This window comes from Petromyzon marinus, unplaced genomic scaffold (assembly GCF_048934315.1).
Source record: "Petromyzon marinus isolate PM22_M1 ecotype Great Lakes invasive population unplaced genomic scaffold, UKy_Petmar_22M1.pri1.0 PM_G_Scaffold_53, whole genome shotgun sequence".
Taxonomy (NCBI): domain Eukaryota; kingdom Metazoa; phylum Chordata; class Hyperoartia; order Petromyzontiformes; family Petromyzontidae; genus Petromyzon; species Petromyzon marinus.
In genome coordinates this window covers 306,453-333,726 of record NW_027423006.1, presented here as the reverse complement: position 1 = coordinate 333,726, position 27,274 = coordinate 306,453, and the positions used below count along the sequence as shown (strand labels likewise).

At 42.2% G+C, this 27,274-nt stretch overlaps 1 protein-coding gene across 6 annotated transcripts in view; it reads right to left on the bottom strand.

The window, feature by feature from the left end:
- Positions 1–16,147: 16,147 nt before the first annotated feature.
- The window catches only part of LOC142905328 (uncharacterized), a 34,813-nt gene continuing 23,686 nt past the window's right edge, over positions 16,148–27,274 (bottom strand). For 2 of the 6 annotated variants that reach the window (XM_076062173.1, XM_076062168.1), the window contains exons 5-15: positions 26,241–26,314; positions 25,831–25,889; positions 25,629–25,698; positions 25,258–25,331; positions 24,492–24,600; positions 24,257–24,351; positions 23,188–23,348; positions 19,942–20,009; positions 19,711–19,763; positions 17,184–17,288; positions 16,153–16,991 (exon numbers count right to left, since the gene is read on the bottom strand). In XM_076062173.1, coding sequence (XP_075918288.1) covers positions 16,884–16,991; positions 17,184–17,288; positions 19,711–19,763; positions 19,942–20,009; positions 23,188–23,348; positions 24,257–24,351; positions 24,492–24,600; positions 25,258–25,331; positions 25,629–25,698; positions 25,831–25,889; positions 26,241–26,314 — 976 coding nt within the window. In that variant the 3' untranslated portion in view covers positions 16,153–16,883. Of the gene's footprint in view, positions 16,992–17,183; positions 17,289–17,323; positions 17,758–19,710; positions 19,764–19,941; positions 20,010–23,187; positions 23,349–24,256; positions 24,352–24,491; positions 24,601–25,257; positions 25,332–25,401; positions 25,476–25,628; positions 25,699–25,830; positions 25,890–26,240; positions 26,315–27,274 lie in introns of those variants that run through there. The other 4 variants (XM_076062172.1, XM_076062169.1, XM_076062171.1 and 1 more) reach the window with 4 other exon arrangements.

The window sequence follows — 27,274 nt, the reverse complement described above, 5'->3', positions numbered from 1 at the left end:
AAGTGTCTCAGTGTCTGTATTTAAGTGTCTGTATGTAAGTGTCTGTATGTAAGTGTCTCAGTGTCTGTATGTAAGTGTATGTAAGTTTCTGTATGTAAGTGTCTATGTAAGTGTTTCAGTGTCTGTATGTAAGTGTCTGTATGTAAGTGTCTGTATGTAACTGTCTGTATGTAAGTGTCTGTATATAAGTGTCTGTATGTAAGTGTCTGTATGTAAGTGCATGTAAGTTTCTGTATGTAAGTGTCTGTATGTAAGTGTCTGTATGTGTCTCAGTGTCTGTATGTAAGTGTATGTAAGTTTCTGTATGTGTCTATGTAAGTGTTTCAGTGTCTGTATGTAAGTGTCTGTATGTAAGTGTCTGTATGTAACTGTCTGTATGTAAGTGTCTGTATGTAACTGTCTGTATGTAAGTGTCTGTATATAAGTGTCTGTATGTAAGTGTCTGTATGTAACTGTCTGTATGTAAGTGTCTGTATGTAAGTATCTGTATGTAAATGTCTGTGTGTAAGTGTCTGTATGTAAGTGTCTTAGTGTCTGTATGTAAGTGTCTGTATGTAAGTGTCTGTTTGTGTCTGTATGTAAGCGTCTGTATGTAAGTGGCTGTATGTAAGTGTCTGTAAGTGTCTGTATGTAAGTATCTGTATCTAAGTGTCTGTATGTAAGTTTCTGTATGTAAGTGTATGTTTGTAAGTGTCTGTATGTAAGTGTCTGTATGTAAGTGTCTGTATATAAGTGTCTGTATGTAAGTGTCTGTATGTAAGCTTCTGTATGTAAGTGTCTGTAAGTAGTGTCTCTATGTAAGTGTCTCAGTGTCTGTATGTAAGTGTCTCAATGTAAGTGTCTGTATGTAAGTGTCTGTATGTACGTGTCTCAAGGTAAGTGTCTGTATGTAATTGTCTGTATGTAAGTGTCTTTATGTAAGAGTCTGTATGTAAGTGTCTGTATGTAAGTGTCTCAGTGTCTGTATGTAAGTGTCTGTATGTAAGCGTCTGTATGTGTCTATGTAAGTGTCTCAGTGTCTGTATTTAAGTGTCTGTATGTAAGTGTCTGTATGTAAGTGTCTCAGTGTCTGTATGTAAGTGTATGTAAGTTTCTGTATGTAAGTGTCTATGTAAGTGTTTCAGTGTCTGTATGTAAGTGTCTGTATGTAAGTGTCTGTATGTAACTGTCTGTATGTAAGTGTCTGTATATAAGTGTCTGTATGTAAGTGTCTGTATGTAAGTGCATGTAAGTTTCTGTATGTAAGTGTCTGTATGTAAGTGTCTGTATGTGTCTCAGTGTCTGTATGTAAGTGTATGTAAGTTTCTGTATGTGTCTATGTAAGTGTTTCAGTGTCTGTATGTAAGTGTCTGTATGTAAGTGTCTGTATGTAACTGTCTGTATGTAAGTGTCTGTATGTAACTGTCTGTATGTAAGTGTCTGTATATAAGTGTCTGTATGTAAGTGTCTGTATGTAAGTGCATGTAAGTTTCTGTATGTAAGTGTCTGTATGTAAGTGTCTGTATGTGTCTCAGTGTCTGTATGTAAGTGTATGTAAGTTTCTGTATGTGTCTATGTAAGTGTTTCAGTGTCTGTATGTAAGTGTCTGTATGTAAGTGTCTGTATGTAAGTGTCTGTATGTAAGTGTCTGTATGTAAGTATCTGTATGTAAATGTCTGTGTGTAAGTGTCTGTATGTAAGTGTCTTAGTGTCTGTATGTAAGTGTCTGTATGTAAGTGTCTGTTTGTGTCTGTATGTAAGCGTCTGTATGTAAGTGGCTGTATGTAAGTGTCTGTAAGTGTCTGTATGTAAGTATCTGTATCTAAGTGTCTGTATGTAAGTTTCTGTATGTAAGTGTATGTTTGTAAGTGTCTGTATGTAAGTGTCTGTATGTAAGTGTCTGTATATAAGTGTCTGTATGTAAGTGTCTGTATGTAAGCTTCTGTATGTAAGTGTCTGTAAGTAGTGTCTCTATGTAAGTGTCTCAGTGTCTGTATGTAAGTGTCTCAATGTAAGTGTCTGTATGTAAGTGTCTGTATGTACGTGTCTCAAGGTAAGTGTCTGTATGTAATTGTCTGTATGTAAGTGTCTTTATGTAAGAGTCTGTATGCAAGTGTCTGTATGTACGTGTCTAAGTGTCTGTATGTAAGTGTCTCTATGTAAGAGTCTGTATGTAAGTGTCAGTATGTAAGTGTCTAAGTGTCTGTATGTAAGGGTCTGTATGTAAGTGTCTATATGTAAGTGTCTGTTTGTATCTGTATGTAAGCGTCTGTATGTAAGTGTCTGTATGTAAGTGTCTTAGTGTCTGTATGTAAGTGTCTGTATGTAAGTGTCTGTTTGTATCTGTATGTAAGCGTCTGTATGTAAGTGGCTGTATGTAAGTGTCTGTAAGTGTCTGTATGTAAGTATCTGTATCTAAGTGTCTGTATGTAAGTTTCTGTATGTAAGTGTATGTTTGTAAGTGTCTGTATGTAAGTGTCTGTATATAAGTGCCTGTATGTAAGTGTCTGTATGTAAGTGTCTCAGTGTCTGTATGTAAGTGTCTGTATGTAAGTGTCTCAGTGTCTGTATGTAAGTGTCTGTATGTAAGCTTCTGTATGTAAGTGTCTGTAAGTAGTGTCTCTATGTAAGTTTCTGTATGTAAGTGTCTCAATGTAAGTGTCTGTATGTAAGTGTCTGTATGTCAGTGTCACAGTGTCTGTATGTAAGTGTCTGTATGTAAGTGTCTCAGTGTCTGTATGTAAGTGTCTGTATGTAAGCGTCTGTATGTGTCTATGTAAGTGTCTCAGTGTCTGTATTTAAGTGTCTGTATGTAAGTGTCTGTATGTAAGTGTCTCAGTGTCTGTATGTAAGTGTATGTAAGTTTCTGTATGTAAGTGTCTATGTAAGTGTTTCAGTGTCTGTATGTAAGTGTCTGTATGTAAGTGTATGTAACTGTCTGTATGTAAGTGTCTGTATATAAGTGTCTGTATGTAAGTGTCTGTATGTAAGTGCATGTAAGTTTCTGTATGTAAGTGTCTATGTAAGTGTCTCAGTGTCTGTATGTAAGTGTCTGTATGTAACTGTCTGAATGTAAGTGTCTGTATATAAGTGTCTGTATGTAAGTGTCTGTATGTAAGTGTATGTATGTGTCTATGTAAGTGTCTCAGTGTCTGTATTTAAGTGTCTGTATGTAAGTGTCTGTATGTAAGTGTCTCAGTGTCTGTATGTAAGTGTATGTAAGTTTCTGTATGTAAGTGTCTATGTAAGTGTTTCAGTGTCTGTATGTAAGTGTCTGTATGTAAGTGTATGTAACTGTCTGTATGTAAGTGTCTGTATACAAGTGTCTGTATGTAAGTGTCTGTATGTAAGTGCATGTAAGTTTCTGTATGTAAGTGTCTATGTAAGTGTCTCAGTGTCTGTATGTAAGTGTCTGTATGTAACTGTCTGAATGTAAGTGTATGTAAGTGTCTGTATGTAAGTGTCTGTATGTGTCTCAGTGTCTGTATGTAAGTGTATGTAAGTTTCTGTATGTGTCTATGTAAGTGTTTCAGTGTCTGTATGTAAGTGTCTGTATGTAAGTGTCTGTATGTAACTGTCTGTATGTAAGTGTCTGTATATAAGTGTCTGTATGTAAGTGTCTATGTGTCTCAGTGTCTGTATGTAAGTGTCTGTATGTAAGCGTCTGTATGTGTCTATGTAAGTGTCTCAGTGTCTGTATTTAAGTGTCTGTATGTAAGTGTCTGTATGTAAGTGTCTCAGTGTCTGTATGTAAGTGTATGTAAGTGTCTGTATGTAAGTGTCTGTATGTAAGTGTATGTAAGTTTCTGTATGTGTCTATGTAAGTGTTTCAGTGTCTGTATGTAAGTGTCTGTATGTAAGTGTCTGTATGTAAGTGTCTGTATGTAAGTGTCTGTATATAAGTGTCTGTATGTAAGTGTCTGTATGTAAGCTTCTGTATGTAAGTGTCTGTAAGTAGTGTCTCTATGTAAGTGTCTCAGTGTCTGTATGTGTCTGTATGTAAGTGTCTCAATGTAAGTGTCTGTATGTAAGTGTCTGTATGTACGTGTCTCAAGGTAAGTGTCTGTATGTAATTGTCTGTATGTAAGTGTCTCTATGTAAGAGTCTGTATGTCAGTGTCAGTATGTAAGTGTCTAAGTGTCTGTATGTAAGGGTCTGTATGTAAGTGTCTATATGTAAGTGTCTGTATGTAAGTGTCTGTATGTAAGTGTCTGTATGTAAGTGTCTGTATGTAAGTATCTGTATGTAAATGTCTGTGTGTAAGTGTCTGTATGTAAGTGTCTTAGTGTCTGTATGTAAGTGTCTGTATGTAAGTGTCTGTTTGTGTCTGTATGTAAGTGTCTGTATGTAAGTGTCTGTATGTAAGTGGCTGTATGTAAGTGTCTGTAAGTGTCTGTATGTAAGTATCTGTATCTAAGTGTCTGTATGTAAGTTTCTGTATGTAAGTGTATGTTTGTAAGTGTCTGTATGTAAGTGTCTGTATGTAAGTGCCTGTTTGTAAGTGTCTGTATATAAGTGCCTGTATGTAAGTGTCTGTATGTAAGTGTCTGTATATAAGTGTCTGTATGTAAGTGTCTGTATGTAAGTATCTGTATGTAAATGTCTGTGTGTAAGTGTCTGTATGTAAGTGTCTTAGTGTCTGTATGTAAGTGTCTGTATGTAAGTGTCTGTTTGTGTCTGTATGTAAGTGTCTGTATGTAAGTGTCTGTATGTAAGTGGCTGTATGTAAGTGTCTGTAAGTGTCTGTATGTAAGTATCTGTATGTAAGTGTCTGTATGTAAGTTTCGGTATGTAAGTGTCTGTACGTAAGTGTCTGTATGTAAGTGTCTGTATGTAAGTGCCTGTTTGTAAGTGTCTGTATGTAAGTGTCTGTATATAAGTGCCTGTATGTAAGTGTCTGTATGTAAGTGTCTCAGTGTCTGTATGTAAGTGTCTGTATGTAAGTGTCTCAGTGTCTGTATGTAAGTGTCTGTATGTAAGCTTCTGTATGTAAGTGTCTGTAAGTAGTGTCTCTATGTAAGTGTCTCAGTGTCTGTATGTAAGTTTCTGTATGTAAGTATCTGTATGTAAATGTCTGTGTGTAAGTGTCTGTATGTAAGTGTCTTAGTGTCTGTATGTAAGTGTCTGTATGTAAGTGTCTGTTTGTGTCTGTATGTAAGTGTCTGTATGTAAGTGTCTGTATGTAAGTGTCTGTATGTAAGTGGCTGTATGTAAGTGTCTGTAAGTGTCTGTATGTAAGTATCTGTATGTAAGTGTCTGTATGTAAGTTTCTGTATGTAAGTGTCTGTATGTAAGTGTCTGTATGTAAGTGTCTGTATGTAAGTGCCTGTTTGTAAGTGTCTGTATGTAAGTGTCTGTATATAAGTGCCTGTATGTAAGTGTCTGTATGTAAGTGTCTCAGTGTCTGTATGTAAGTGTCTGTATGTAAGTGTCTCAGTGTCTGTATGTAAGTGTCTGTATGTAAGCTTCTGTATGTAAGTGTCTGTAAGTAGTTTCTCTATGTAAGTGTCTCAGTGTCTGTATGCAAGTTTCTGTATGTAAGTGTCTCAATGTAAGTGTCTTATATAAGTGTCTGTATGTAAGTGTCTGTATGTAAGTGTATGTAAGTTTCTGTATGTAAGTGTCTATGTAAGTGTCTCAGTGTCTGTATGTAAGTGTCTGTATGTAACTGTCTGAATGTAAGTGTCTGTATATAAGTGTCTGTATGTAAGTGTCTGTATGTAAGTGTATGTAAGTGTCTGTATGTAAGTGTCTGTATGTAAGTGTCTCAGTGTCTGTATGTAAGTGTATGTAAGTTTCTGTATGTAAGTGTCTATGTAAGTGTTTCAGTGTCTGTATGCAAGTGTCTGTATGTAAGTGTCTGTATGTAAGTGTCTGTATGTAAGTGTATGTAAGTGTCTGTATGTAAGTGTCTGTATGTAAGTGTCTCAGTGTCTGTATGTAAGTGTATGTAAGTTTCTGTATGTAAGTGTCTATGTAAGTGTCTCAGTGTCTGTATGTAAGTGTCTGTATGTAAGCGTCTGTATGTGTCTATGTAAGTGTCTCAGTGTCTGTATTTAAGTGTCTGTATGTAAGTGTATGTAAGTTTCTGTATGTGTCTATGTAAGTGTTTCAGTGTCTGTATGTAAGTGTCTGTATGTAAGTGTCTGTATGTAAGTGTCTGTATGTAAGTGTCTGTATATAAGTGTCTGTATGTAAGTGTCTGTATGTAAGCTTCTGTATGTAAGTGTCTGTAAGTAGTGTCTCTATGTAAGTGTCTCAGTGTCTGTATGTGTCTGTATGTAAGTGTCTCAATGTAAGTGTCTGTATGTAAGTGTCTGTATGTAAGTGTCTGTATGTAAGTGTATGTAAGTGTCTGTATGTAAGTGTCTGTATGTAAGTGTCTCAGTGTCTGTATGTAAGTGTATGTAAGTTTCTGTATGTAAGTGTCTATGTAAGTGTTTCAGTGTCTGTATGCAAGTGTCTGTATGTAAGTGTCTGTATGTAAGTGTCTGTATGTAAGTGTCTGTATATAAGTGTCTGTATGTAAGTGTCTGTATGTAAGTGTATGTAAGTTTCTGTATGTAAGTGTCTATGTAAGTGTCTCAGTGTCTGTATGTAAGTGTCTGTATGTAAGCGTCTGTATGTGTCTATGTAAGTGTCTCAGTGTCTGTATTTAAGTGTCTGTATGTAAGTGCATGTAAGTTTCTGTATGTGTCTATGTAAGTGTTTCAGTGTCTGTATGTAAGTGTCTGTATGTAAGTGTCTGTATGTAAGTGTCTGTATGTAAGTGTCTGTATATAAGTGTCTGTATGTAAGTGTCTGTATGTAAGCTTCTGTATGTAAGTGTCTGTAAGTAGTGTCTCTATGTAAGTGTCTCAGTGTCTGTATGTGTCTGTATGTAAGTGTCTCAATGTAAGTGTCTGTATGTAAGTGTCTGTATGTACGTGTCTCAAGGTAAGTGTCTGTATGTAATTGTCTGTATGTAAGTGTCTTTATGTAAGAGTCTGTATGCAAGTGTCTGTATGTACGTGTCTAAGTGTCTGTATGTAAGTGTCTCTATGTAAGAGTCTGTATGTAAGTGTCAGTATGTAAGTGTCTAAGTGTCTGTATGTAAGGGTCTGTATGTAAGTGTCTATATGTAAGTGTCTGTATGTAAGTGTCTGTATGTAAGTATCTGTATGTAAATGTCTGTGTGTAAGTGTCTGTATGTAAGTGTCTTAGTGTCTGTATGTAAGTGTCTGTATGTATGTGCAAGATGGCGCCGATGATGGCAGCCTCGGCCGGTTGGTGCGCCCTGTTTTGTCCAGTTTTGTCTTGTTTTGTCTTGAGAGGGGCTTGCTGTTCAACACACTCGTGCTAGTGAGAGAGGCCTGCTGTTCATCACACCCGTGCTGGTGAGAGAGGCCTGCTGTTTTGGGGCCTGCTGTTCATCACACCCGTGCTGGTGAGAGAGGCCTGCTGTTCAGTACACCCGTGTTGAGGGGCCTGCTGTTCAGCACACCCTTGCTGGTGAGAGAGGCCTGCTGTTCAACACACCCGTGCTGGTGAGAGGGGCCTGCTTTTCAGCACACCCTTGCTGGTGAGAGAGGCCTGCTGTTCAACACACCTGTGCTGGTGAGAGGGGCCTGCTTTTCAGCACACCCGTGCTGGTGAGAGAGGCCTGCTGTTCAACACACCCGTGCTGGAGAGAGGGGCCTGCTTTTCAGCACACCCGTGCTGGTGAGAGGGGCCTGCTGTTCAGCACACCCGTGCTGGTGAGAGAGGCCTGCTGTTCAGCTCACACGTGTTGAGGGGCCTGCTGTTCAGCACACCCGTGCTGGTGAGAGGGGCCTGCTGTTCATCACATCCGTGTTGGTGAGAGGGGCCTGCTGTTCAGCACACCGGTGCTGGTGAGAGAGGCCTGCTGTTCAGCACACCCGTGTTGAGGGGCCTGCTGTTCAGCACACCCGTGCTGGTGAGAGGGGCCTGCTGTTGAGGGGCCTACTGTTCAGCACACCCGTGTTGGTGAGAGAGGCCTGCTGTTCAGCACACCCGTGTTGAGGGGCCTACTGTTCAGCACACCCGTGCTGGTGAGAGGGGCCTGCTGTTCAACAGACCCGTGCTGGTGAGAGGGGCCTACTGTTCAGCACACCCGTGCTGGTGAGAGGGGCCTGCTGTTCAACACACCCGTGCTGGTGAGAGGGGCCTGCTGTTCAACACACCCGTGCTGGTGAGAGGGGCCTGCTGTTCAACACACCCGTGCTGGTGAGAGGGGCCTGCTGTTCATCACACCCGTGCTGGTGAGAGAGGCCTACTATTCATCACACCCGTGCTGGTGTGAGGGGCGTGCTGTTCATCACCCCCGTGTTGGTGAGAGGGGCCTGCTGTTCACTTCCATGCTGGTGAGAGAGGCCTACTGTTCATCACACCCGTGTTGGTGAGAGGGGCCTGCTGTTCACCACTCCCATGCTGGTGAGAGGGGCCTACTGTTCAACACACCAGTGCTGGTGAGAGAGTCCTGCTGTTCAGCACACCCGTGCTGGTGCGAAGATGGCGCTGATGATGGTAGCCTCAGCCGGTCGGTGCGCCCTGTTTTGTCTTGTTTTGTCTGTCAATTCAGTGTTTTGCCAAGATTTTCGGAGTTCTCTAACAAGAGACGAACTTTTAAATATCAGGGAAACAACTCCTGTGGATTTAATTCCTACTTTTCTGCTTCCAGCGGCAGAATTAGTAGGCATTCTAGTCAATGCCGCGCTAGGCTTTGCTCAAGCAACGAAACGCCGCCCAAGGGGTAAACGGTCGGGGGCTCTAGTACGGCTACGCAGACGCGGGATCCGAACAGTGCTTCCGAGCTTTTTCCTCTCCAACGTACGTTCAATGTACAACAAAATGGATGAACTTCAGCTACTGATGGTAAAAAACAAAGACTTTCTTTCAGCTTCTGCATTGTGCTTCACGGAAACATGGCTGTGTGATTTGATTCCGGACACTTCGCTACAACTAGCAGGATTCCATCTTGTAAGATCGGATCGTGACATAGCACTCTCCGGCAAGACGAAAGGCGGTGGTATTTGTTTTTACATTAACAGTGGCTGGTGTGTAGATGTCACAGTGATTCTGCAACATTGTTCTCCACTCCTTGAATCAATTTTTATAACCTGTAAACCGTTTTACTCGCCTCGCGAGTTCGCGTCGCTCATTTTGGTCGGAGTTTATTTGCCGCCTTGTCCTCAGGTTAAAGAGGCCCAACGCATGCTCGCCGATCAGATTCTGAGTGTGGAGCGAGCAAATCCAGATTCGTTGGTTATCGTACTTGGCGACTTTAACAAAGGTAATCTCAGCCACGAACTCCCCAAATACATACAATTCATTAAATGCCCAACCAGAGAAGGGAACACTCTGGATCACTGTTACACTACAGTCAGTAGAGCCTACCACGCCGTCCCCCGAGCAGCACTAGGACACTCTGACCATGCCATGGTCCACCTGATTCCTGCATACAGGCAGAAACTAAAACTCTGTAAACCTGCTGTGAGGACATCTAAACAGTGGACCAGTGAGGCTGTGGAAGATTTGCGGGCGTGCTTAGACTGTACTGACTGGGATATGTTCACGACTGCTACCAATAGTCTGGATGAACTCACAGAGGCTGTGACGTCCTACATCAGCTTCTGTGAGGACTGCTGTATCCCAACACGTACCAGGGTGAACTTTAACAACAATAAGCCCTGGTTCTCAGCAAAGCTCAGAAGGTTGAGGTTGGAGAAGGAGGAAGCGTTTAGGAGTGGAGATAGAGACAGATTCAAGGAGTCGAAGAACAGGTTTAGCAAAGCGGTGAGAGAGGCTAAACGACTGTACTCAGAGAGACTAAAACACCAGTTCTCTACAAACGACGCTGCTTCTGTCTGGAGAGGGCTCAGGCAGATCACCAACTACAAACCCAGAGCCCCCCACACCACTAACGACTCCCGCCTAGCCAACGACCTGAACGAGTTCTACTGTAGATTTGAAAGACAATTGGACTGTCCTGAACCACCCCTTCCAACCCAAGAGGCCCCATCCCCCACCAATACTACAGAGACGACTATCTCCTTTCAGGAGGGAGAAGTTAATAGACTTTTCAAGAGGCAGAATCCACGCAAAGCAGCCGGGCCGGACTCTGTCTCTCCAGCCACCCTCAGGCACTGCGCTGACCAGCTGTCTCCGGTGTTCACCAACATCTTTAACACCTCCCTGGAGACATGCCATGTACCAGCCTGTCTCAAGTCCTCCACCATCATCCCTGTGCCCAAAAAGCTAAGGCCAACAGGACTAAATGATTACAGACCGGTCGCCCTTACATCTGTGGTAATGAAGTCTTTTGAGCGCCTGGTCCTGGCACACCTCAAAGCCATCACAGACCCTCTCCTGGACCCCCTTCAGTTTGCCTACAGAGCCAACAGGTCTGTGGACGATGCAGTTAACATGGCCCTCCACTTCACCCTACAGCATCTGGACGCCCCAGCATCCTACGCCAGGATCCTGTTTGTGGACTTCAGCTTTGCCTTCAACACCATCATCCCTGCCCTGCTTCAGGACAAGCTCTTCCAGCTGAACGTGCCATACACCACCTGTAAATGGATCACAGACTTCCTGTCTGACAGGAAGCAGTGCGTTAAGCTGGGAACACAAGTCTCTGGCTCCAGGTCCATCAGCACCGGAACTCCTCAGGGCTGCGTCCTTTCCCCTCTGCTCTTCTCCCTGTATACCAACAGCTGCACCTCCAATCATCTGTCCGTCAAACTATTGAAGTTTGCGGATGACACCACCCTCATTGGGCTGATCTCTGGTGGGGATGAGTCTGACTATAGGTGGGAAGCTGACAATCTGGTGACCTGGTGTAGCCAGAACAACTTAGAGCTAAATGCTCTAAAGACAGTTGAGATGGTTGTGGACTTCAGGAAGAATACAGCACCACTCACCCCCATCACCCTGTTAGACTCCCCAGTAAAAATTGTAGAGTCCTTCCGCTTCCTGGGCACTATTCTCTCCCGGGACCTCAAGTGGGAATTGAACATCAGCTCCCTCACCAAGAAAGCTCAACAGAGGATGTACTTTCTACGGCAGCTGAAGAAATTCAACCTGCCAAAGACAATGATGGTGCAATTCTATACAGCGATCATTGAATCCATCCTCACCTCCTCCATAACCGTCTGGTACGCTGCTGCCACTGCCAAGGACAAGAGCAGACTGCAGCGTATCATCCACACTGCTGAGAAGGTAATTGCCTGCAATCTACCGACCCTCGAGGACCTGCACACGACAAGGTCTATGAGGCGAGCGAGGAAGATTATGGCCGATTTCTCCCACCCTGGACACTCTCTGTTTCAGCTACTCCCCTCCGGCAGAAGGCTTCGGTCCATCAGGACCAAAACCTCACGCCATAAAAACAGTTTCTTCCCATCTGCTGCTGGCCTGTTAAACAAGGCCAAGGGCTAACACTGTTTTTAACATTTGATCTACATAACGACACGTTGCTGATATTAACTATGTTTCCCTATTTGTATTTTTAAATTATATCTTAAAGCTATTTTATATTCGATATTTATTTAATTTTATATACTTCAGCCCCTTAGTGTTAGACTTTTAACCCTTATTATAGTAAGACTTGTTTAAAACTTATTTAAGATTTTAGATTCCTATATGTTGAATGTATGCACCATCCTGCCAAAGTAAATTCCGTGTCGGTGTGAACTTACATGGCGAATAAAACCCTTTCTGATTCTGATTCTAAGTGTCTGTTTGTGTCTGTATGTAAGTGTCTGTATGTAAGTGTCTGTATGTAAGCGTCTGTATGTAAGTGGCTGTATGTAAGTGTCTGTAAGTGTCTGTATGTAAGTGTCTGTATATAAGTGTCTGTATGTAAGTGTCTGTATGTAAGTATCTGTATGTAAATGTCTGTGTGTAAGTGTCTGTATGTAAGTGTCTTAGTGTCTGTATGTAAGTGTCTGTATGTAAGTGTCTGTTTGTGTCTGTATGTAAGTGTCTGTATGTAAGTGTCTGTATGTAAGTGGCTGTATGTAAGTGTCTGTAAGTGTCTGTATGTAAGTATCTGTATGTAAGTGTCTGTATGTAAGTTTCTGTATGTAAGTGTATGGTTGTAAGTGTCTGTATGTAAGTGTCTGTATGTAAGTGCCTGTTTGTAAGTGTCTGTATGTAAGTGTCTGTATATAAGTGCCTGTATGTAAGTGTCTGTATGTAAGTGTCTCAGTGTCTGTATGTAAGTGTCTGTATGTAAGTGTCTCAGTGTCTGTATGTAAGTGTCTGTATGTAAGCTTCTGTATGTAAGTGTCTGTAAGTAGTGTCTCTATGTAAGTGTCTCAGTGTCTGTATGTAAGTTTCTGTATGTAAGTGTCTCAATGTAAGTGTCTGTATGTAAGTGTCTGTATGTCAGTGTCACAGTGTCTGTATGTAAGTGTCTGTATGTAAGTGTCTCAGTGTCTGTATGTAAGTGTCTGTATGTAAGTGTCTGTATGTAAGCGTCTGTATGTGTCTATGTAAGTGTCTCAGTGTCTGTATTTAAGTGTCTGTATGTAAGTGTCTGTATGTAAGTGTCTCAGTGTCTGTATGTAAGTGTATGTAAGTGTCTGTATGTAAGTGTCTGTATGTAAGTGTATGTAACTTTCTGTATGTGTCTATGTAAGTGTTTCAGTGTCTGTATGTAAGTGTCTGTATGTAAGTGTCTGTATGTAAGTGTCTGTATGTAAGTGTCTGTATATAAGTGTCTGTATGTAAGTGTCTGTATGTAAGCTTCTGTATGTACGTGTCTGTAAGTAGTGTCTCTATGTAAGTGTTTCAGTGTCTGTATGTAAGTGTCTGTATGTAAGTGTCTCAATGTAAGTGTCTGTATGTAAGTGTCTGTATGTACGTGTCTCAAGGTAAGTGTCTGTATGTAATTGTCTGTATGTAAGTGTCTTTATGTAAGAGTCTGTATGCAAGTGTCTGTATGTACGTGTCTAAGTGTCTGTATGTAAGTATCTCTATGTAAGTGTCTGTATGTAAGGGTCTGTATGTAAGTGTCTATATGTAAGTGTCTGTATGTAAGTGTCTGTATGTAAGTGTCTGTATGTAAGTATCTGTATGTAAGTGTCTGTATGTAAGTGTCTGTATGTAAGTGTCTGTATGTAAGTGTCTGTATGTAAGTGTCTCAGTATCTGTATGTAAGTGTCTGTATGTAAGTGTATGTAAGTGTCTGTATGTAAGTGTCTGTATGTAAGTGTCTTTATGTAAGTGGCTGTATGTAAGTGTCTGTAAGTGTCTGTATGTAAGTATCTGTATGTAAGTGTCTGTATGTAAGTTTCTGTATGTAAGTGTATGTTTGTAAGTGTCTGTATGTAAGTGTCTGTATGTAAGTGCCTGTTTGTAAGTGTCTGTATGTAAGTGTCTGTATATAAGTGCCTGTATGTAAGTGTCTGTATGTAAGTGTCTCAGTGTCTGTATGTAAGTGTCTGTATGTAAGTGTCTCAGTGTCTGTATGTAAGTGTCTGTATGTAAGCTTCTGTATGTAAGTGTCTGTAAGTAGTGTCTCTATGTAAGTTTCTGTATGTAAGTGTCTCAATGTAAGTGTCTGTATGTAAGTGTCTGTATGTCAGTGTCACAGTGTCTGTATGTAAGTGTCTGTATGTAAGTGTCTCAGTGTCTGTATGTAAGTGTCTGTATGTAAGCGTCTGTATGTGTCTATGTAAGTGTCTCAGTGTCTGTATTTAAGTGTCTGTATGTAAGTGTCTGTATGTAAGTGTCTCAGTGTCTGTATGTAAGTGTATGTAAGTGTCTGTATGTAAGTGTCTGTATGTAAGTGTCTGTATGTAACTGTCTGTATGTAAGTGTCTGTATATAAGTGTCTGTATGTAAGTGTCTGTATGTAAGTGTATGTAAGTTTCTGTATGTAAGTGTCTATGTAAGTGTCTCAGTGTCTGTATGTAAGTGTCTGTATGTAACTGTCTGAATGTAAGTGTCTGTATATAAGTGACTGTATGTAAGTGTCTGTATGTAAGTGTATGTAAGTGTCTGTATGTAAGTGTCTGTATGTAAGTGTCTCAGTGTCTGTATGTAAGTGTATGTAAGTTTCTGTATGTAAGTGTCTATGTAAGTGTTTCAGTGTCTGTATGTAAGTGTCTGTATGTAAGTGTCTGTATGTAACTGTCTGTATGTAAGTGTCTGTATATAAGTGTCTGTATGTAAGTGTCTGTATGTAAGTGTATGTAAGTTTCTGTATTTAAGTGTCTATGTAAGTGTCTCAGTGTCTGTATGTAAGTGTCTGTATGTAAGCGTCTGTATGTGTCTATGTAAGTGTCTCAGTGTCTGTATTTAAGTGTCTGTATGTAAGTGTCTGTATGTAAGTGTCTCAGTGTCTGTATGTAAGTGTATGTAAGTGTCTGTATGTAAGTGTCTGTATGTAAGTGTATGTAAGTTTCTGTATGTGTCTATGTAAGTGTTTCAGTGTCTGTATGTAAGTGTCTGTATGTAAGTGTCTGTATGTAAGTGTCTGTATGTAAGTGTCTGTATATAAGTGTCTGTATGTAAGTGTCTGTATGTAAGCTTCTGTATGTAAGTGTCTGTAAGTAGTGTCTCTATGTAAGTGTCTCAGTGTCTGTATGTGTCTGTATGTAAGTGTCTCAATGTAAGTGTCTGTATGTAAGTGTCTGTATGTACGTGTCTCAAGGTAAGTGTCTGTATGTAATTGTCTGTATGTAAGTGTCTTTATGTAAGAGTCTGTATGCAAGTGTCTGTATGTACGTGTCTAAGTGTCTGTATGTAAGTGTCTCTATGTAAGAGTCTGTATGTAAGTGTCAGTATGTAAGTGTCTAAGTGTCTGTATGTAAGGGTCTGTATGTAAGTGTCTATATGTAAGTGTCTGTATGTAAGTGTCTGTATGTAAGTATCTGTATGTAAATGTCTGTGTGTAAGTGTCTGTATGTAAGTGTCTTAGTGTCTGTATGTAAGTGTCTGTATGTAAGTGTCTGTTTGTGTCTGTATGTAAGTGTCTGTATGTAAGTGTCTGTATGTAAGCGTCTGTATGTAAGTGGCTGTATGTAAGTGTCTGTAAGTGTCTGTATGTAAGTATCTGTATCTAAGTGTCTGTATGTAAGTTTCTGTATGTAAGTGTATGTTTGTAAGTGTCTGTATGTAAGTGTCTGTATGTAAGTGCCTGTTTGTAAGTGTCTGTATGTAAGTGTCTGTATATAAGTGCCTGTATGTAAGTGTCTGTATATAAGTGTCTCAGTGTCTGTATGTAAGTGTCTGTATGTAAGTGTCTCAGTGTCTGTATGTAAGTGTCTGTATGTAAGCTTCTGTATGTAAGTGTCTGTAAGTAGTGTCTCTATGTAAGTGTCTCAGTGTCTGTATGTAAGTTTCTGTATGTAAGTGTCTCAATGTAAGTGTCTGTATGTAAGTGTCTGTATGTCAGTGTCACAGTGTCTGTATGTAAGTGTCTGTATGTAAGTGTCTCAGTGTCTGTATGTAAGTGTCTGTATGTAAGCGTCTGTATGTGTCTATGTAAGTGTCTCAGTGTCTGTATTTAAGTGTCTGTATGTAAGTGTCTGTATGTAAGTGTCTCAGTGTCTGTATGTAAGTGTATGTAAGTGTCTGTATGTAAGTGTCTGTATGTAAGTGTCTCAGTGTCTGTATGTAAGTGTATGTAAGTTTCTGTATGTAAGTGTCTATTTAAGTGTTTCAGTGTCTGTATGTAAGTGTCTGTATGTAAGTGTCTGTATGTAACTGTCTGTATGTAAGTGTCTGTATATAAGTGTCTGTATGTAAGTGTCTGTATGTAAGTGTTTGTATGTAAGTGTCTCAGTATCTGTATGTAAATGTCTTTATGTAAGTGTCTGTATGCAAGTGTCTCAGTGTCTGTTTGTGTCAGTATGTAAGTGTCTGTATGTAAGTGTCTGTATGTAAGTGTCTATGTAAGTGTCTCAGTGTCTGTATGTAAGTGTCTGTATGTAAGTGTCTGTATGTAAGTGTCTTAGTGTCTGTATGTAAGTGTCTGTATGTAATTGTCCGTATGTAAGTGTCTTTATGTAAGAGTCTGTATGTAAGTGTCTGTATGTAATGTCGTCTGTCTGTGTGTGTGTGTGTACGCTTAAGGTACACACACACACACAGACAGACGACATTGCCTGGGACTTGACACCTGTCAAGCACGCCGATTATTCACCGGCGTTTTATATCTTTAACCCGTCGATGCCATGTGTTTAAATAAACTCTACTTCCCTGGTGTCTACTTCCTTAACTCGGATAACCCTGTAGGGCAGTGGCTCTTCACAACCTGAGGGTGCGAGATTCCCTTTCTGGGGGGGTACGAGACACGGCCAGATTTGTTTTCTTTAGAAGGTGAAAAAACAAAACGCAAATTTAGCGTGGATACGTTAGTACAACTACTTTGTTTCATCAACCCCTGTGTATTTATTGTGGCCTTACGTCCCACAGGGGGTGCAGAGGAGTTGCTGTGTACAGTAAAACCTTGGATTGCGAGTAACTTGGCCTGCGAGTGTTTGGCGAGACGGGCTACATTTGTAAATAAATATTAACTTGATAAACGAGCGAGGTTCTTGCAATACGCGCAGCGCACGTGTAGACACGCTTTGTACTGCCGGGCGTCACGTGATCACAACTGATGTACCGAGTGCTCTGATTATACGCGAGTGCTTTGGATTACAAAACACGTTTCTGGAACGAATCGAGCTCGCGATCCCACGGTTTCTACCGTATCGACGTTGTACGACGTTGTTAACGGCTGAGAGCCACAAGGGGTGGCAGGCTGCGGTCAAGGTGAAGAGACACCGCTCTCGGGGGAAGGACGGCCGGGGGTTGAAACGATAAAAGGGAGAGAGGGCGAAGGGGGAGGAGGAGGGGAACGCCTAAATGCGCCCGAATGAGCGAGCTGAAAAATAACGCTCCAACATTTACCTCTCCTGAGACAGCTCTGATTCCAGGACGTTCACCGCGTTCAAGGCGTCTCTGAGGTCATTCTCCAAGACGCACTCTTTTGCTTTCGCTCCGTTGAGTTCGCTCTGGAAGGTAAACGACGCCCCAAGATGCGGCGCCGGGCGACGCGAATTGCCACATTTGTGCGCGCAAAAAAGAGCATCCGCAGCGACGACAATTGACGCAATTCTAACACGCGTTTGCAAACGATAACGCTCACAGGGAAGTGTTGCGCGGGTTATTATTTTACCCGTAGATTTAAGAAACGTTCGAAATACCTTGCTTTCGTTTTTCAGCGTTTCCATGGCGGCTATCCGCTGTTCCATTTGACAGACGGCTTCTTGGAGTGAAGCTCTCTCTCGTTTGAACGCGTCTAAGGATTCCTTCACGCAAGACACGACACGAGACCAACACTTCCTACGATACCCCAAGATGTGTTTATTGCACCACGGTGGGCGTAAGCTCTCGGATGCCGTAGCGATAGGTTTTACCCTTTTAACTGGCACCAAAAACTGACACCTTTATTCAAGGCATCATGTCTGCAATAACCGCAACACAAGCAGTCAAAATGCAAGCAAAAAAGAGACAACTCTGATAATGATATTGGCACTGTCCTTGAATTTGATTGGTCCACACCCGAGACGGCTTTTCTTAGAGCCTAGTCTCCACTGGTGTTGGACCAGAAGACGCCAAAAGGCGTACAACTCAAAAACAGCGCACTATCAGAGTATTGAGGGCTCGGGGTGAGCATTTACATTATGAGACCTCCTTTGCCAGTAACAAGATATAGGAATAGGTTTTTACCCTTTTAACTGGCACCAAAAACTGACACCTTTATTCAAGGCATCATGTCTGCAATAACCGCAACACAAGCAGTCAAAATGCAAGCAAAAAGACAACTCTGATAACGATATTGGCACTGTCCTTGAATTTGATTGGTCCACACCCGAGACGGCTTTTCTTAGAGCCTAGTCTCCACTGGTGTTGGACCAGAAGATGCCAAAAGGCGTACAACTCAAAAACAACGCACTATCAGAGTATTGAGGGCTCGGGGTGAGCATTTACATTATGAGACCTCCTTTGCCAGTAACAAGATATAGGAATAGGTTTTTACCCTTTTAACTGGCACAAAAAACTCAAATTCAAGGACAGTGCCAATATTATTATCAGAGTTGTCTCTTTTGTTTGCATTTTGACTGCTTGTGTTGTGGTTATTGCAGACATGATGCCTTGAATAAAGGTGTCAGTTTTTCGTGCCAGTTTAAAAGGGTAGAACCTATTACTATATCTTGTTACTGGCAAAGGAGGTCTCATAATGTAAATGCTCTCGGATGCCGTCTGAACGTTCCCTTTCTCTCCCCCCTCCCCCCCCCCACGTGCTCCCCGAGCCTCTCAGGAGCTCAACGTGAAACGCCTTGCCAAGCAAAACAAAAAATATTGGGACGCGACCCAAAGGCCGTTGCGAGCACAGCGACGGAGACCGACGCAGTGGCCGGCGTTCCGTGTTTGATAAAATCGAAAAGCACCGTTAGACCTCCTTTGCCAGTGCCAAAATATAATAATATAATAGGGGTTTTCCCCCTTTTTTCTGGCAACAAAACTGAAACCTTTTTATACAAGGATTCATGTCGCTGCATCGACCACAATACCTGCAGTCAAAACGCAAACAAAAAAACCTACTATGATAATATATATGTGGCATTGTCCTTGAAACTGATTGGTCCACACCTAGGGACGGCTTTCTTTTGAGCCTCGACCCAATTGGTGCTAGACCACATGACGCCAAAAGGCGTCACACAGCTCAAAGACAATGCACTATCCAGGTAATGAGGGCTCGGGGTGAGCATCTACATCATTGGACCTCCTTTGCCAGTGCCAAAATATAATAATAGAGGGGTTTTCCCCCTTTTTTTGGCAACAAAACTGAAACCTTTTTTTACGAGGAGTCACGTCGCTGCATTGACCACAATATACCTGCAGTCAAAATTCAAACAAAAAACCTACTATGATAATATATGTGGCATTGTCCTTGAAACTGATTGGTCCACGCCAAAAGGCGTCACACAGCTCAAAGACAATGTACGCCTTTTGGCGTCATCTTGTCGAGCACCAATTGGGTCGAGGCTCAAAAGAAAGCCGTCCCTTGGTGTGGACCAATCAGTTTCAAGGACAATGCCACATATATATTATCATAGTAGGTTTTTTGTTTGCATTTTGACTGCAGGTATTGTGGTTATTGCAGTGACGTGAATCCTCGTAAAAAGGTTTCAGTTTTATTGCCAGAAAAAAGGGGAAAAACCCTATTATTATAAATCGAAAAGCGATTGTGTTTTTTTTTGGGTAACAAAGTGCGAGCCCCAATACGGCAACGCTGCATAGCTTGCTCAAGCAGGTGACTTCGCTGGCGGAAAACAATCCCAACGCAATTGAACCATTTCAGAGAAGTGGGGCGGGTGGGAAGATAAATCGAAATCATTTAATGTAGCTGCTACAAAGCTTTGGAACCATCTAGCATCGTCTCTTAGCACCTTCACTCTGTCATCTCTGTCCTCACCTAAACCGACTGTTAAGATCACAAAAGTTTCAAATGTGAATGTAAATAGTACAATCTAATTGATTTATTTTAAAAATGTGAACCTGTGTAATTGTTCAAATAGAATGATTTGCTGAGCCACCATTGACAAAGAGCTTTTTTGGCTCATTGGGCTTTACTTGGCTAATGAACTTGTGAACTACAATCGCGACGTTGAACGTCGTCCGCTCTTCTGGCTGATATTGCGATAGACGACATTGAAATGTGCTCACCAGCGTTTCGCGATGTTTCATGTCGTTATTGTCGCTTGCAATCTTCAAATTACCTAAAAATATTAATCGAGTGATAATATTAATTAAGGATTACCAATAAACGTTGGACAACGATGAAAATATATTAAACAGACGTTAACAATGTACACTCCTGATAGAGGTCAAATGTCACACGTGCGATAAATAATTAACACTCGCAATGGTCACTGACACTCTCAAAACGTTGCCTACCTATTTCTGTATTTTTTTCACGAATATTTCTTTCAAGCCTGCTACGAATCTCAGCTTCTTCGCTGCGCCTGATAAAAAAAAAAAACATAACAAGACATCTGCCTCATTTAATTGTTAAAAAAAATGTCATACGCAACGCAGCACACAATCAATGCAAGACGAAAATCGTCCCCGTGTAGCCTTAACAGACTGTTGGGTCAAGTGCTGCTCGCGAGCATCATTGTTAAGGCCGGCACGGTACACGAGGGGGTGGGTGGCCAGCACCACGCCCGGCCGCCTTTGTCTCCCCAGTGGCAATGTTCACACACCGCACCAGGGTACTCATTTGAGGCCGAGTTGAGTGGAGGCCCGGGACCGGTTCGGATAATCGTCACGCGGACGTTGTGTTCGTGATGTGCGGCAGAAGCCAGATTAAACGATGCAGAAAACTGCATCGGTAAACAAACTGTACTCTATTATTGGTTCTTTCGGTAAAGTCACCACGTAGAAGGGAAACAATAAAATAATAAAAATATAAAACGATAAAATTCTCACGTGTGAAAACCACATATCAAGAAAATTTTCTTGCAGTGGTTTTCACACCTGACGATGATTGCTTGCGTTGCAGTCGAAACGTCGTGAGAATTTAATTGTTTTATATTTTTATTATTTTAGTGTTTCCCTTCTACGTGGTGACTTTACCGAAAGAACCAAGAATATAAATCGCTGCAGTCACGAAAGCTTTAAATAAAAATTTAAACTGTACTGTATTTGTTTTGCTTTACAGATACAACAACAGTCAGAGATGTTCTACGCAATGCAGCGCCTTCTCCTTAATAGCTCCCAACGTCTGAAATTCACAAACTTGAAAACTCGCTAATAACTTAATTGGGGGAAACACGAAGCAACTGTCGCCCCCTACTGCAAAATAATTGCAGACCCAGCGCATCGTGGCTGCTTCTCCCTCTCCCCCCTCCTCCGTTCCGAACAATGATAGACTCGTCCGTCTGAACAAAGCTCGTCGCTTTCCGTGGTGCTAACGTTGAAACAAGGAAAAAATAAACCGGCATGCTAATCCCTCACACTAACATTCTGCCTTTAACATCCTGCTAATCCAACACATTAACACAGCTATTTCAATGCTAAATTATTCTGTTGATATGTAAACTCGGACTTTAACACCCTGCTAATCCAACACATTAACACAGCTACTTCAATGCTAAATCCTTCTGTTGATATGTAAACTCTGACTTTAACATAGCTACTTCCGTGACCAGTCACATGCTGATCCCTCACACTAACATCATGCTAATCTCCCAGTTACATTCTAATTTGTTGACTTTAACATCCTGCTAATCCAACACATTAACACAGCTACATCAATGCTAAATCCTTATGTTGATATGTAAACTCGGACTTTAACATAGCTACTTCCGTGACCAGTCACATGCTGATCCCTCACGTTAACATTCTGCTAATCTCCCAGTTACATGCTAATTCCTCACATCAACATCATGCTAATCTCCCAGTTACATGCTAATTCCTCACATTAACATCCTGCTAATCTCCCAGTTACATGCTAATTCCTCACATCAACATCATGCTAATCCAACACATTAACTTAGCTACTTCAATGCTAAATCCTTCTGTTGATATGTAAACTCTGACTTTAACATAGCTACTTCCGTGACCAGTCACATGCTGATCCCTCACACTAACATCATGCTAATCTCCCAGTTACATGCTAATTTCTGACTTTAACATCCTGCTAATCCAACACATTAACACAGCTACATCAATGCTAAATCCTTATGTTGATATGTAAACTCGGACTTTAACATAGCTACTTCCGTGACCAGTCACATGCTGATCCCTCACGTTAACATTCTGCTAATCTCCCAGTTACATGCTAATTCCTCACATCAACATCATGCTAATCTCCCAGTTACATGCTAATTCCTCACATTAACATCCTGCTAATCTCCCAGTTACATGCTAATTCCTCACATCAACATCATGCTAATCTCCCAGTTACATGCTAATTCCTCACATTAACATCATGCTAATCCAACACATTAACTTAGCTACTTCAATGCTAAATCCTTCTGTTGATATGTAAACTCCTAAGTCAAGGGGCTCTGCTCCTCCCACCCAGCTTAAAAGACGCTGCCAAGCTTAGCAGTGTTCACTCGAGCGCCGTCTTCCCGACAGTTCTGTTTCTTCACCTGAGGAAGGCTACTTGTGTTGTGGCCGAAACGTCGTGAGAATTTTATTTTATGTTTTATTTTTATTATTTTATTTCCATTCTACGTGGTGGTGACTTTACCGAAAGAACCAAGAATATGAATCCCTGCAGTCACGAAAGCTTTAAATGGAAATTTAAACTGTACTGTATTTGTTTTGCTTTACAGATACCACAACAGTCAGAGATGTTCTACGCAATGCAGCGCCTTCTCCTTAGTAGCTCCCAACGTCTGAAATTCACAAACTTGAAAACTCGCTAATAACTTAATTGGGGGAAACACGAAGCAATTGTCGCCCCCTACTGCAAAACAATTGCAGACCCCCTTCTAAACGTGAACACTGCGGGGCAGTGTCCTTCACTGCAAGGCCGGCGGGCCACGAGCGGCCCCTGGTGGCCTCTTGTGCGGCCCCTGACAATACCCAGATCTGAAATCACCTCCCCATCGTCGTCGTCGTCGTCGTCCTCGTGTGCTGCTGTCAAACCCAGCAGTGTTAAAACGTGTGGCGGCCCTCACGCTGTACCGTGTCTTATCGGCGGACGTGCCCCACCCCCCCCGACCCGCCCTCGCCCTCCGCCACCTCTGAAAATGAGTGAAGAACACCACCGTGGTGCTTTCCTGCGTCAACCAGCGTAGTACGTGACAATAGCGACGCAACGATAATTAACATCTTCTTTGGTTCTTTCGGTAAAGTCACCATCACGTAGATTGAGAATAAAATAATAAATTGATAAAATGACACGATAAAATTCTCACATTTCGGGCCACGACACAAGCGGCCTTCATCAGGTGAAGGGACGAGAATGTCTGGAGGACAGCGCTGGAGCGCTGAGGCAGTCTCGTCCCTTCACCTGATGAAGGCCGCTTGTGTTGTGGCCGAAACGTCGTGAGAATTTTATCGTGTTATTAAATTTTATTAATTTATTATTTAATACAATTAATCCTTGCAGTCACGAACGCTTTAAATCGATGATTAATGTCTCGGCACGCGCCACGTTCCGTGTTGTAAAAGTTCACCACTTGCCTCTGGCTGGCTGCTGCTGTCAACTCTTCGTTTGCCTTCTCCAGGTTTTGCACAATCACGTTCAGGTCCCGACGTTCGTGCTGCAGCTTGTCGCACGACAGCCGCTGCCCCGCGGTGCTTGCGGTGAACTCTCGCTCCTTCTCCGCGTTTTGCATCCCAGCCTGCATTCAGACCGTACGATGATGAAATCGATGAGGCGGGTGACCCGCTGCATTTGTTCAGATACAGTTAAAAAAGCTTGAGACTTTTCCAAAAAGGCTAAGAGAAAACCATTCCTTATTCTTGATTCTTTCGGTAAAGTCGCCACGTAGAAGGGAAACTATAAAATGATTAAAATATCAAACAATTAAATTCTCACGACGTTTCGACGGCAACACAAGCAATCATCATCAGGTGTGAAAACCACAGCAAGAACATTTGGAATAAGTGGCGGTGAAAAATGTTTCTTGCTGTGGTGTTCACACCTGATGATGATTGCTTGAGTTGCCGTCGAAACGTCGTGAGAATTTTATTGTTGTATATTTTTATTATTTTATTGTTTCCTTTCTACGTGGCGACTTTACCCGAAAGAACCAAGAATATGAATCCCTGCAGTGACAAAAGCTTTAAATCAAAAAGAAAACCATTCCGTTAAAAATATCCAGTTAAGGAATGCAGACAATATTAGCGATGTAATAAATATGAACGGATACATATTCTTAGCTCTTTCGGTAAAGTCACGTTGAAGGGAAACAATAAAAATAATAAAATATATATAAAACAATAAAAATTCTCACGACGTTTCGACCATAACACAAACGGTCATCATCAGGTGTGTCGGTTTGCATTAATGTATTTATTTTTAAAACACCGTTTAAACACCGTTTAAAAATAAATTAATTAATGCAAACCGACACACCTGATGACGACCGTTTGTGTTATGGTCGAAACGTCGTGAGAATTTTTATTGTTTTAAATATATTTTATTATTTTGTTTCCCTTCAACGTGGTGACTTTACCGAAACAGCTAAGAATATGAATCGCTGCAGTCACGAAAGCTTTAAATAAAAAAAATGAACGGATAGGTCACCTGCAGCGTGCTTTCAATTTCCCGACGGCGATTTACTTCGAGTTTCAGGGTACCACTTTCTTTCTGCATTTGCTCAAGCCGTGCTTGAAAGTTGCCTGTTAATTCACGCAAAACAAATGAAATCGGGATCGACTTTCACGGTCGGGACGTGCAGACATTTGCCCACCGCGCACACGCACAAACACATCCGGGCTCGTTGGCAATAAAAAGCGGGCAACTTGAAGTGTGCTCTCACGCTCTGTTTCTTCGAGTCGAGCGCAGCTTTCAATGGAATCTTGCAGCTTTTGCGAGGCCATTTTGAGCTCTTCATTTTTTAACTCCAACAGCTCGGACATTTCTTTGGCCTAAGAGCGAAAAGACGGAACTCTCTGTTTGCTAACTACTGAACGACAAAGATAATAATACGACTTTACGCACGGATCTATGAAATGACCTACTGCTGGGCAAGGCGAGTTTTCTGGTTTGAAAGTCATCATTGAAGTCAGATAAGTTGTGTTTACCAGACTGAAATGAACTTGAGAAATCAAGACAAAGAGGTCGAAATGTGCAGATCCCATATATTTCGTTGAACAAATGCGTTTAGGGCACTGAATACGTTCTAAAGTGGAAATAATTCACATTTTAAGCATTATATTGTTATACAGACGTTTGTAAATTGTAAAAGCAATGTATGAACACTGTACACAATGGCAATAGTAGTCGTTAAAGGCAATAGTTTGGGATAGGAACATTAATATATCAGTTTTTATTTGAAGGTGATCTTGATCTTCAAAGGATATTTTATGATTGAGACAGGCATGCCTTTAGGAGCTGCATTTCTTACATTTGAAATCAACAAAAATTAATGAGCCTGAATTATAACAGACCCTTGGGGTTTGAGCTATATATATACACACTGGTTTGTAAAAGGTAATGCATGGTCATTTAATCCAATTTTTTTTTTATCCCAACGTGCATTTAAAATGTGAGCAAAAGCGATCAGCTCGTGGATTCGCCCGAACCTGGCTTTCTTTAATCGTCAACTTGTTTACAAAGTCCCACCGCGCTCTTTCCATTTCTTCCACAGCTGCTTCCACTGCGTACGACACACGCGTCATGCATTTAAAATGTGAGCAAAAGCGATGAGCTCATGAATTCGCGCGAACCTGGCTTTCTTTAATCGTCAACTTGTTTACAAAGTCCCACCGCGCTCTCCCCGTCGCTTCCACGGCTGCTTCCACTGCGTACGACACACGCGCGTCGCACGTTCGACAAAGTGGCTGAGCGCGTCAATATTCATCCAGTAAAAACCACAACGGTCATTGATCATCATCGACAGTGCTCTGCGTATCACTGAGCAGCCGTGCATTGCGTCACCCGGCACGAGACTCACCTTTGCACAACGCAATATTCTTGTCATTTTGAGACTTTAAATTCAATTCGCTGAAAGTCACCGCAAACGTCTTTAAGAGAGGATGACAGCGGGGATCCAGCATTAATGTTAAATGTGCACGTGCGTACGTTTATACCGTTACACGTTTCTCAAGAAATACAATTAAATGAAAACAAAATTTAAAAAGCATCACACATTTTACCTTCAGTTCTGCTTTCAGCGACGAATGAACAGCTTCCACTTCTTCTTGTTCTGTTTCAGCTGCCATTATCACCGTGCGGACGTGACCCACGTGAGTCAACGACAAGCAAGTTTAATCACTAAACGTGTTACACCGTCAACGTCCATTATCACCGTACGCACGTGACCCACGTGAGTCAACGACAATCAAGTTTAATCACTAAACGTGTTACACCGTCAATGTCATTATCACCGTACGCATGTGACCCACGTGAGTCAACGACAATCAAGTTTAATCACTAAACGTGTTACACCGTCAACGTCCATTATCACCGTACGCACGTGACCCACGTGAGTCAACGACAAGCAAGTTTAATCACTAAACGTGTAACACCGGCAACGTCCAATGGTCGGCGAATGTTGAGAATGTACCTCTGGTTAATGTTTGTTGCACTGAAGAGGACTGGCCCTTCAGATCGTCACACATCTGCCTGGTGGCACGGATCCTTACGGACACGGGCACATTGCAAGGACGGCGGGTCAGAAAACCTTCGTAGGAACGTATCCGCCATTTTAAGGCAAAGCGCATTGCAGATGAAGATATTCTTGGTTCTTTCGGTGAAGTCACGTAGAAGGGAAACAACAAAATAAAAACTCACCGTGATTTTGTTGTTTTCTGTGACTTTACAGAAAGAACCAAAGAACGTGAATTCCTGCAGTCGCGAAAGTTTTTAAAATGAAAATGCAGAGAGGATGTTGGTGTCATCAACAAGTCGCTCGTTTGTTCTGCCGGCGTGACCTCTGACCTCCACCCAGTAGTCCACTCAGGGGCGGAGCAACAGGGGGGGATGGGGGGGGTCAGCCCCCCCCCCTGAAAATTTGGGGAAGTCGGCAATCGGGATAACCGGATATCCGGCTGCTGCAAAATGCCGCAGGCTGCCACCTTGTGATGCCACCTTGTGTGCTGCCCTGCAGGCTGTCACCTTGTGCTGCCCTGCAGGCTGCCACCTCGTGTGCTGCCCTGCAGGCTACCACCTTGTGTGCTGCCCTGCAGGCTACCACCCCGTGTGCTGCCCTGCAGGCTACCACCTTGTGATGTCACCTTGTGCTGCCCTGCAGACTGCCACCTTGTGCTGCTGCCCTGCCAGCTGCCACCTTGTGATGTCACCTTGTGTGCTGCCACCTCGTGCTGCCCTGTAGGCTGCCACCTTGTGCTGCCCTGCAGGCTGCCACCTTGTGTGCTGCCCTGCAGGCTGTCACCTTGTGCTGCCCTGCAGGCTACCACCTTGTGCTGCCACCTTGTGATGTCACCTTGTGATGTCACCTCGTGCTGCCCTGCAGGCTGCCACCTTGTGTGCTGCCCTGCAGGCTGCCACCTTGCGTGCTGCCCTGCAGGCTGCTTGAGCGGCAGCCTTGCGAACTTATCGAACTTACTGGCCACGTTGGCGGCTCCGACCTATTAATAA